A 12,308-nucleotide genomic window follows, 5' to 3' on the forward strand; every position below is an offset into this window, starting at 1 on the left:
GATCCAAAAGTTGTTACTCAAACCTTAATGACATAGTATGCATTTGAAAAATCACATTATTGAGGCTACATCAAGTCATTCATTCAATCATACACTCATTTAACCAAACCCCATGAACACACATTCTTCATGCACATCAAACACACTTGACCATAAACACATGTTCTTCATGCACATCAAACACGCTTGACCATAACCTCGTCATTCCAATTTCAAGAATAGAATTTTTGTACATAAAGAGCATTGAATCACGCATAAACGTCATTCATTTTGGTGTTTTTATTATCCAAATCCCAATTAAAGCACACCCAATGGTTCAAAACACCTTAAAGGCCCCAAAATCTTTGCTAGATACTCACCATGGAATTTTTGGCATTTTCTGAGAATTTTATGCTATTTTTAAAATTTTTAAACAATTTAAAATGACTGAAAATGGAACAAAATGCAAGAAAATAAAATAAATAAACTAATTCATATGGAAAAATACAATGGGGAGCCCTAATAAGAGAAATAATGAAAAAAAAACTCTAGAAATTTTAGTTTTTTTTTTTTTAAATTATAAATTAAAACAAAGGTTCAAATTAAAATGTTCAAATAAATAGAAACTAAAAATAAATACAAATAAATCATAAAAATTAATGGAAATTAATTTGAAATAAGAAAGTTTTTATTTATTTTTCTCCAATTTTTTTGAATTTTTGATAACAAAAAGCTATTTTTAAATTATTTTTCTATAATTAAATAGAAAAAAAAAAAACAGAATACTAGTCAACTGGTTCAAATGTACTGGTCAACCGTTCCATGTTTAAAACGACACAAGTGCGAGCAAACTACAGTGCGTTCTTCTCCAACTTAGGGTTTCTGCATAACTCTGCACTTTGGTCACATCCTTGCAGTGCTACCCTTGGCCTTGTCCAACTGGCCCCGTCTGCGGCTATTGCCGCCCAGTGTCGTCGCCGTTGATGTCATTGGCCGTAGAGAGCCCTCTCTCTCTCTGCCAACTCCAATGCCACCACTATTCCCAACCTCCACCACTTGCATCACCTACCGTTGCTGTTCCTCTTGTGCTGTCCTATCATCATTGGCACTGCCGGAAGTGGCCGCTGCGAGTTGGTTCTTTTCCTTTCTCCTTTTCCTCCTCTTTCTGTCCTCCGCTTCCTTTTTTGTTTTGTCTTTTGCTCCTTCTTGGTTGCATCTTATTTTGATGCTCTACTTCTTTAGGAAATCAAACAAATAAATGAAATACAAGAAGGAGGTGGAACTAAAGAAGAAGGGTGGGAAGAAGGGATTGAAGAATATAGTCATGGTGATGTTAATATGATAAATTGAGGAGTATGCTGATGGTGATTATTTTAGAGTGAAATTGGGATCTTAAGTATTCAAGCCCAAAGAATCATAAAATAGAATGCTTGTGGCACCACGGATATTATGCACTTGTTCATGATAGTTTTATCTAGGACCAAAGAAGAGCAAGAAGTAAGAACCAAAGGATCTTTTTATATTCATGGATTTAAAAAAAAAAAAAAAAAAACTAGTCATGCATGATCACATGGGTGGAAAAAAAATACCTTTTCTTCTTCCAATCTTCCCAAGTACACCTTTTAAGCAAGGATTCCAACAATCAGAATCCTCTCTAATCTCTTCACAATACCATGTACCAGAATTTCCCTCGTCCCAAGATCTCTTCTTTTTCTTCAATTCTCTCCATAGATTTAGTGTGGTTTCCCTTGTCTCCCAAGCTTTTGGAATTGTGTCTCCTCTAGATTATACGTGTGTATCTCTTTGCTTCAACCTAAGCGTGCCTCCTTCCTTCTCCAATTGAATCAATATAGATGCCCCCACTTGTTGAGCCTCACCTCTTCCTTCTGAGCCTCCCAACATGTGCCTCCCATCGTTAAAGTGTGCCTCCAACTTCCTCTCTCCTATTGCGAGAGCATAGCTTCCTTTTTATAGAGAAATACGAAGCTAGCATGCCATAGCTTCAAGATTCCAAAATTGCCCTTTGCCTTTGAAATGAATGCCGTCCTTGTCCTCCCAAGACTTATCCTCCATAAATTTTAATTAAAATAGGAATAACAACCAATTTTAACTAATAATGACTCCAAAACATGAAATTGAGACCCCAAATTACTTCGGACACACAAACACGGAAGGGGAAGTAAAGGTCTAATTAACTGCTCTAGATTCAAATTTTACTCCTTGGTTGCTTGATTCAACCCAATTATTGGCTAAATTGACCTAGGACAAAATAGGGTGTCAACACTATCCCTTATATGTTGAAGTACTTGCTAATCATGGATGAAGCATGCAATGGATGTCACAGTAGATGCCTTAACAACTTAGGGACTTGAGATTTAGTGGATCTTCCTTCAAGGAAGGAGTTGGTTAGGTGTCATTGGGTTGACACCATCAAATATCTTCTTGATTGTACAATTGAATAGCTTAGGGCTTGATTGATCATCAAAGGATACTTCCAAATTATTGCATTGATTATTTCAAAACCTTTTCTCCTATTGCTCGACTAAATTCTATTCATGTATTGATCTTATTGGCAATTAACTTTGATTGGCTTTTTATACCAATTGGATGTGAAGAATGCCTTCATGTATGGAGATTTGTAGGCTGAGGTATACATGAAGCAACCTCCTCAATATGTTGCTAAGGGGGAGGATGGTAAGGCATGTAGGTTGTATGGGACCACTTATGGTTTTAAGTAGCCTCCTTAGCCTAGTTTGACAAATTTAGCATGGTGTTCTTTACATTTGTTTCATTGATTGCTACTTTGATCATTGGGTCTTTGTCTGCAAAAAGGAGACAGGTGTGGTGCTTTTAGTAGTTTATATTGATGATATCATCGTCATCTGAAAGATTATAGCAGGATTGTAGATGTGAAGGAGTGGCTTCAAGAAAAATTTCAAATCAAGGACTTGTGTACTGTGTTGCTTTATTGGTATTGAGAATAGTACAATGTTTGAAAAGGTTAAATCCATCTCAATGAAAATATACCTTGGACTTGCTAAGTGAGACTTGTGTGCTGGATGCTAAACTCCTATGGATTCCAATGTGAGGTTGTCTAGGGGTGTTGGACTAGATTTGAAGACAAATGTCAATATGGACAATTGGTTGGCAAGTTGATGTTGGAAAGTTTCAAATATGTTTAGTCAACTTTCCTATTTTTCTAAGAGAATCTTGGCTGTAAACGTGTGAATATCCTAGAATATTTAGTTTCCTTAGAAGTTAGCATCTTTGGTTCTTTCCTTGTATTCTTCTGCTGTACATCTATTTATACAAGACCTGTGCCTGTGTTACAGTTAATGAGAATTATTTCCACAAGAAGCTATCTCATTCTAGATGGTATCAGAGACAAGTCCTGCTCTTGGCCTTGTGTAAACCCTAGTTTCCCTTGGTGGCACCAATTTGACCCTAATCTCTATAGGGTTTTCTTCCTTGTTCAACTCTACCCTAATCTCTTCTGTTGCTGTAGCCATGGCTAAACCCAAAACCAAACCTGAAACCAGACCTACCCATTCTGAACCTTACTTTGTCCAAATTACCAATATACGATTGAATGAGGCCAACTTCCTGCGGTGGTCACAATCTGTCAGGATGTATCTTCGTGGAAGAGGGAAGATAGGGTACTTGATTGGTGAAGCTAAGGAGCCCGAGAAGACAGACCCATCGTATGCTATATGGGATGTTGAAAATTCCATGGTGATGGCATGGCTCGTGAATGCTATGGATGAAGAGATTAGTGCTAATTACATATGCTATTCTATTGCAAAGGAACTCTGGGACAATGTGAGTCAGATGTACTCTAACCTTGGGAATTACTCTCAAATTTATGAACTGCATCAGAAGATCAGCAATACTTATCAAGGAGACGAAGTGTAACAAGGTATTTCAATGTTCTTAAGGGCCTATGGCAAGATCTGGATTTATTTTATGATTATAAATGGAAAAATCATGTTGATTGCAATCACAATAAGAAGATGGTGGAGAATGCAAGAATTTTAAATTCTTGGCTGGACTTAATGATGAGTTTGATGAAGAAAGGGGAAGAATCCTAGGGAGACGGCCTCTACCCCCATGCAGGGAAGTATTTTCTGAAGTACAACAAGAAGATTGTCAAAGGAGTGTGATGATGAAGAAAAAGGAGGATAAGACTGGAAAATTTTGGTCGACTTGTTGCCAATAATTCTACTCATGCTGCTGGTAACACAGATTTGGCTACTGCCAATATTTTTGCACAATGGCCTTACTCTAATCAAAGGAGGTGGAAGATAAGCCTTGAGTATGGTGTGACTATTGCAATAAGCCACACCACATTTGAGAAAATTGCTGGAAACTCCATGGAAAGCCAGCAAATTGGAACAACAACAAATTTGGACCCTCTGGAAGCAATCATGCATTCCCTAAAGCCAATGAAGCTAATTTCCTAAGTGCTTAGCAGGTGGATCACCTGCTTCAACTGCTGAAATCTACTTCTGCCTCTGGTCTTCCTACTGGTTCATTGGCCCAAACAGGTGATAACTTTAGTGCCTACCCTTGTTGCTTAAATCTTGAACCATGGATTATTGATTCTGGTGCATCTGATCACATGACTAGTTCCTCACAATTGTTTCAGTCTTATCCTCCTTGTTCTGGTAATAAAAAGATTAGAATTGTAGATGGAAGTTTTTCATCCATTGCTGGAACAGGTTCTTGTCCAAATCTCTGAAAAATTAGAACTTAAATCTGTCCTTCACGTCCCTAAACTTACTTGTAACCTGCTGTCCGTTAGTAAACTCTCACGGGATTCTAATTGTTGTTGTCATTTTCTTTGATTCCCATTGTGAATTTCAAGACCAACGCTCGGGGTGGATGATTGGCAATGCTAGGATGATTGATGGACTCTACTGCTTCAACGAGACTTTATTCAACAATAAACAAGCTCAGGGTTTGAGTAGTAGTACTAGTTTTGTTTGTTTTGTTTCTGTATGTGAACAAATAATGCTTTGGCATCTTAGACTAGAAGATCCTATTTTTCTCTATATAAGACATTTGTTTCCTAGCTTATTTAAAAAACTGGATTGCAATTCTCTTCATTGTGATCTTTGCCACATATCCAAAAGTCACCGAAGCACCTATCAATCAAAACTTTATCATTCTTCCAAACTTTTTTATTTAATTCATAGTGATGTTTGGGGTCCCTTAAAATTCACTACTACTTTTGGTAAGAAATGTTTTGTTACGTTTATTGATGATCATACACGTTTGTGTTGGGTGCACTTATTGAGTGACAAATCTGAGGTTGAAATTTTTTTTTCAGGATTTTTATAATATGATTGAAACCCAGTTCCAAACGAAAATCAGTATCGTATCTCAATGGCTATTCTAACAAAGGTTGATGAATAAATGTAATAGAATTGTGAGATCATGGGATAACCTGATGCAGATTGGGCTGGCTTGGTTGTTGATTGAAGATCTATTGCTGGATGTTGTATGTTTGCGAGAGGTAATTTTGTTACCCAGTTTATCAAGAAAATAAACTACTGTTGCAAGATCTATTGCTAAAGCAGAATACCACGCTATGGCACATGTACTGAGTGAGCTTATGCAGTCTGAAACATCTTATGTTAGAAACAAGATTCTTGGTAACGGAGCACTTATTTATGTTTTTTTGATAATCAAGCTGCCATTTATATTGCTATCAATTTAGTGTTTCAAGAGTGGACAAAGTACATCGAAGTTGATTATCATTTTGTGAGGGATGATGTATTGAAGAAGGTTGTGAGGACTCTATTTAAGGATCAATTTGGCGATTTTTTCACAAAGGCTTTATTTTAGCTTGCCATATCTAGTGGTTGTGACAAGGTGGGATTAGGTGTATTTATACACCTCCAGCGTACGTGGGGGTGTTAAAAAGAGAGTAGATTATTTTAGTAATTTTGTGGCATGAGTGAGAGAATCTTTGTCTTCCATGTCTTTTTTATTCTTAATATATAAGAGAGCAGACGGTAGCTGTACCTTAGGCTCTAGGAAAGTGCTGCCAGTTTACTCTCCTCTTTCTCTTAGTCTCGTCTTCTCTTCTCCATCTCTAACTTTACGACACCAATTAACATTTCGGCCTTTATTTAACTTCCTTCATTTTGTGGAAAAACTATTATTTAAAGGAAGCTAGTCATAGTACTAGTTGACAAAAGACTAGAGAAAGTTTGCTGCAATGATTTCTCCATTCAATAAAAACCCAGAGAACGTGGAAAAGAAAAAAAAGAATAGTTGAAGTTGTGAGAGAAAAAAATTTCTAGAACAGTTGGTTCAAATCTTTTTGTTTCTCCCTTGCTTTTTTTTTACATGGGTGGCACTCCCTTGGTGCCGTATTTACAAACTATCTCTACTGAAAATTTTTTTTTGTTTTTATAGAAAAAGTTGTCATCTAGCTATCTTTAATGCTTGTTGAAGACTTTATCTGTGGGGTACAAGCTAGTCATTGGCACCATTCTTTTCTAATTTGACATCGTGATACGTTACTATGCTAATGGAAATCATTTTTTTTTTCATGTAATCTAGTGCATTGTAAATGTTTTTGCATATATATGGTTGTGGTTCCAAACCTAAACAAACTGCTAGAAAGACAGTGTCTAGTAAAGGGCCTTTACACCAATGTTTCATAGGACAGTGAATTGATGAGTTCATTGAGTAGAGGGAATCAAGCTTGTGGCAACTGGCAAAAGAAAAATACTAAGAAAGTAATGAGAAATTGCATGCATCTCTATTCATGTTTATAATGCTATAAGTGAGTTTTTGAGGCAACTTAAAATTCTCTTAGATATGTCTAGCATTAGATTGCTCAAAAAGCAATGATTATTTGCGAGGTCTTTCTAAGACATCTTCAAATATCTAATTGCTATTTATGGATTGTGAATGCATTTTAGGTCTTTCCCATTGTCAACTCTTCGCAGTTATTGGCTGGAAGAACTCTGCATAATTTAAAATTTGATTTAACACCATTTTAGTCTGTTATGCATTCTCAGGTCTGTGTTGTCCAGTTGATACCTTGATGGTGTAGGAAGCTGACAGTATTTTGTAGTTTTCAGGAGATTGATTACACCAAAGAAGCTGCTAATGCAGAACTGTTTGCAAGTAACTTTAAAGACATGGATTATGTAAAAGTTCCTTATATATTTTGGGAATATACGACCCCACAGGTTTAACTTATCTGTACTTTTGGTAGTTTGGCAGGTGAACGTAAAGAATTTAATTTGCTTTGTTTTAATATTTTTAGTTTTGGTTTGTAGGTGCTGACAATGGAGTATGTACCAGGGATAAAAATAAACAGGACACGAGCTTTGGATCAGTTGGGTGTTGATCGCAAGAGGCAAATATCTTAAATTTTCCATTTACAGTGACAAACTATTCCGGAATTTCAATTTGAGATGTGCAAGTTTCCCTCTGTATAACTGAAATTAGCCATAATGTTGGTGCTATTTTCTTAGGCTGGGTCGATATGCTGTTGAATCTTACCTGGAACAGATCCTGTCCCATGGCTTCTTCCATGCTGACCCTGTGAGATTTTGTTTTTGTTTTTTTTTTGTTTTAATAAACTCTTAATTTGTGGTCTACATATGGTTCCATAAATATTGTTACTTCAGAATTATATGCTTGAATTTTTTTCCTTATTTTTTAAGATAATAAAAGAACCTATATTGGATAGAAAGAAGAGAAGCTACAACATGTGGGGACAAGGAGTCCACCAAATAACAACAAAAGACCATCAAAGAAAAAAGAGAAAATAAAAAAGAGAAAGCAAGAAACTCAGGATCACAGAATAAAACTAGACAAAATTAACCAAGGAAACCCTTTTCAAACGCTTTCCATCATAATTCTTCAAATTCGCTAGTTCTCTTTGATCGTTTATCTTTTGAGTTTTGCCACCATTCAATCGAACTTCATTTCATCTAAAATCAGTCAATTTAAATCCATTTTTCCCAAAAGATCTTGAGCTTCGACCTCCTCCTTAGGAATTTCCTCTACGAGTGTAGGCAAAATTCCATCCCTATGCTGTAAATTATTAATCAGTCCATCATTTTCAAAAATAGACACTGCCTCCAAACCTTCTAGCGGGGGAGGATGAACATAAGATAAATCCTCTAGTTCATCACAAGAATGAAAAACATAACCATATTGTTCTTGAATCTTATCCAACACAACCCCCTATTACAGTCGAACTCACTAATATTGTCACTATGAATTTGAAAAATCCCACCATTTCTTTATCTCCTTTCCTTTAGTTGCCCCATTGCTACCTTCAATGTCCTTTTTTGATGAGAGCCTTCCACTATGGTAAATTCTCCTTTAGAATCTCTCCTTAATATTTGGCACTGACTCACCCAAATTTTCTCTCTTATCATCAAACACCTTCCTCATCTCAGCACCCATACAAGCTGCCTTCTGGCGAAACCTTATTGCCCTCAAATCTATTAGAATTTGGACAAAAGACATCAGAATTCCTCCCTAAGGCAGATTCTAATATTTTTACTTCTTTCCACCCCACCTTTTAATCCTTCTTCAACAATAGTCTCATGACATCTTCAACATCATAATCTTGTTTCGAAACTAACATGCTAATATTATGGTTTTGTTTTGAAGCTTGATCAATTCAAATTGTATCTTGGAAAATTGGAGCTTGTGAAATAAGTCCATTATCAAAAGGTATATAGTCCTCCTTCCCACTAATCATTTTTTGAATATTTAGGAACGGTATTTTGAACCTTCCATTATTGGGGCCTAGCAAGGAAGTACCTGAATCACCTTGTTTCTTCGGGGTGGATCCCAAAAGATGTGGTCCTCCCTTAAACTCCATATTACTGCCCACCTCAGACTTACCTAAACATTGGGCTTGCTTGAATAATTAGTCCAATTTAGACAAGAGAGATGTACCTCCTATTTCAATTATCTGGGCTAGGTCCAAGACAAGAAGTGCATCTCTTGCTGGAATCCTAGCTTCCTTTGTGTTCTGGTCGGTCAATTTTAGCTGGCTAGTGTTGGGACCTGTCTTTGAGAACCCATAATCCTTCTTCTGTGACGTACCTCCACACCTACAACACTGCTCTTCTCTTCCGACTCCCCTACCCTGATTTCAAGATAGATCTTGACTTCTACGACCTTCATCTTTCCTTTTTTTACCTTCCAGCACCACTTGACTCCATGATTTGGGGCGAGAAGAACCATATGCAGCTACACCTCCAAAACCATTTCGAACTTCCTTAGCTAACTTGTAAAAATCGCTCATGAAGTGTCACCCTTGCCCTTTGCGCTGCCAAGAATTTATTGAAAATTTATACATTTCCACCTTAGCCTTAACTCCAAAAACTTTTCCACTTTTGTCTGCCTAATAGGCAACCAATACTGTATGATACCCTTGTGCATAAATCGAAATCCCCTTTCCATCTGACCGAAACCAACAATACTTAAGCGAACTAGGATGCAACCTCTCGCGAAATCCTAACCTACTTGTTTCGAACAACATTATTCTCCATCACGAGCAAAGACGCGCAGATTGAAGGATTTTCCTTCTTCTATTTGTAATGTTCGATTCAACATACCCTACAATAGTAAGCGTTATAGTAGCGTACGCAGATTGGTTCGTGAGAGAGTAATAGAGAGAACGAGACAGAGAAATCGAGACATCCCTGTCCTTTTTTCTTTGAGCCCTGTAGATGACCTTCAAAGAAGAAGCTTTGACCTTGCTAGGGGTTCTATGAAGATGAAGTTATGAACTTGTAGTCTTGCATGCATTAGCTATTCCACCACCTTTTAGTGAGCTTATCGTTGTACTAGTTGGGAAATACTGGAGCCGAAGAACCGAATATGAAATCTCTTCATCTGATGTGTCACTAATTTTGATTTGTTGCTGATGTGGTAACTCCTCTGGTCGTCGGAGAGTGTCAGCTACCTTTGAAATCCTAGGGAGATTCATGAGAGAGGGAGGGAAAGTGGTTTTGCGAGAGTGAGAACCCAATAGCACTGAATTGAACCGAACTGGACTAGCTAAGATTATTATCTAGTTCCATGTTTGAGGTGCAACAGTCATTTAATAGGATACTTATTTAAAAGACCAAAATACCCTTTAATTTTTAACAAACCTTTCTCATTTTTCAATGAAATCCTCTCGTAATAGGGTGTCAATAGCCAAGCTTGTTTAGGGCATTATGCTTGCATGTGACAACTTGCCTTGTGGGCGTAGGATGGCTTGCCATCATGTAAATAGTAGTATAGATTTTATGATTCAAGTATGTGTAAGCCTTAGTGTAAAGTGGGATGACTAAGAAATTTTCATGTTTCCTAGTGCCGAATTTAAAATAGCATACAAAGCTCTTTACGGGAGGGTGAGTGTTAATTAGTCTTGTAAAACTCACTAGCTTTTGTACACATGTTTAGTCTATTTGCTTCCCTCACTAAACACACGTTGCTTATGGAATTAATTATGTTGCTTCAATGTTTACCACTTGCTTGTAATTTGCTTGCATGAATTGGTTATTACATCTGCTTACTTTTCATCCAATTGTTGTGAATGCGTTCTTGTGATATATTGTGGTAATCTTTGGCTAACTAATTAGGTAAGAGTGCTTTAGCTAGTGCAACACGACCCTTCACCAGGTGTGAAGTGTTTGGTCAGTGATAGTTGTATCAGAGTTGGGTTTAGTGAATTCAGTTGCCTTCATGGTGGAATTGTGTGAAGCATTGGTAAGAGACCATGCCAACCAATTCCTAGAGAATTGAAGCGTTGGAGGCGTAGGTTGAGACAACCAACAATGTAGTTGTGGAGATGGTCAAACTTGCTGAGCATGTTGAAGCATTGGAGGAACACAAAAGCATCAATAGGGTTTTGTAGTGGAGATGTTAGAGGACCTCCATGCGACGGTAGAAACTTTGCAGGCTTAGATAGTGGATTTGACTGCCAAGGTGAACTTTATGGTTCTTGCTATGGGAAATTCCAATAATATGGGAATGGAGTATAGAGGAACAAAAGTGCTAGAACCCAGAACAGATGGGGGTGCCTGTGATGTTAAAAAGTTGGAAAACTTCTTATTTGACATGCAACAATATTTTTGTGCGCTGAGGACCAAATCAAAGTAGGCAAAAGTATCCATGGAAATAATGTACTTGAGTTTGAGTGATGATGTTAAGTTGTGCTGGCGTATCAAGTACAATGAAATTGAGAAAGAATACTGTGTAATTGATTGTTGGGTAGACTTGAAGAGAGAATTCTAAAGCCAAATCTTTCTTGAGAATGTTGAGTACAATGCTCGGTGGAAAATGTGAGATCTTAAGCACACTGGTTCAATCAGGGAGTATGTGAAGCAGTTCTTTACTTTCATGTTGAATATTTGGTACATGTTGGAGAAAGACAACTTGTTTTATGTTCTTGAGGGGTTGAAATCGTGGGCAAGGACAGAACTTCTTTGACAAAGAGTTCAAGAATTGTCTACTGCACAAGTTGCTATTGAATGCTTGACTCATTTCGTTGGAGAGAGTTCCACAATGTCCAAAGAGGGTGCCGTGAGTGGAAACAACATAAATTATTTCAAGAAGGGCAAACTGAAAGTGGTGGAGTCAGCACCAAGGGCACCAACCTTAAAAGAAGCTTTGTCGTCTCAATTGTTTAGCACACCCAGTGGTAAGGGTAAGAAGACATGCTTCTTATGTCGACGCCCTTATAGAGTTGTTAATTGCCCTCTTAAGTCACTAGTTATTGCGTCACAAGCTTCCATTGTGGAGAGGGCACTAAAAGATGAAGATGAGGGGGAAACCTTGAGGATAGGTGCAATTCGGTTATTCAATGCATTGGAAAAGCAGGCAGCAAAAGAGACAAAAATTACTAAGAGAAAGGGTTACTATTCGTGGATCCCAATGAGAGTATAGGTCCCTTGGGGAACATCCTAGCCGTTTTAGAGTTTGAGACGATGAGATATGGGATGGTAGATAGGCTATCTCCCGTAGCATAGACCAGGCCCAATGGGCCTCCAGTGGACCAAAAAAAAAAGCAGTACGGTTAGAAGCCATCTCTAGCTAGATCCACCGTAATTTCCATAAACCTATTCCTGTTCATTTCAGAGAAGTATTTGATATTCTATTTCATTTAATGATTAGCTTGCTTTGATATTTAAATGGGCTTAGAGCCAGCTGTCTACAACATAGATGTTTTTGACAGCTTTGCATTTGTTAAAACTTTAATTTTGAGATGTAGATCATCTTTGTGCATTTAATGCTAAATTCTGAAATTCTATAAGTATGAACAAAATTATGTTTTGTCCATATGTTAATTA

At 37.3% G+C, this 12,308-nt stretch overlaps 1 protein-coding gene across 1 annotated transcript in view; it reads left to right on the forward strand.

The window, feature by feature from the left end:
• The window catches only part of LOC131160603 (protein ACTIVITY OF BC1 COMPLEX KINASE 8, chloroplastic), a 71,640-nt gene that overhangs the window by 31,222 nt on the left and 28,110 nt on the right, over positions 1–12,308 (forward strand). Inside the window, exons 7-9 of the mRNA XM_058116437.1 lie at positions 7,077–7,187; positions 7,278–7,357; positions 7,476–7,545. Coding sequence (XP_057972420.1) covers positions 7,077–7,187; positions 7,278–7,357; positions 7,476–7,545 — 261 coding nt within the window. The remainder of the gene's footprint in view (positions 1–7,076; positions 7,188–7,277; positions 7,358–7,475; positions 7,546–12,308) is intronic.

Source organism: Malania oleifera, chromosome 7 (genome assembly GCF_029873635.1).
Source record: "Malania oleifera isolate guangnan ecotype guangnan chromosome 7, ASM2987363v1, whole genome shotgun sequence".
Taxonomy (NCBI): Eukaryota; Viridiplantae; Streptophyta; class Magnoliopsida; order Santalales; family Ximeniaceae; genus Malania; species Malania oleifera.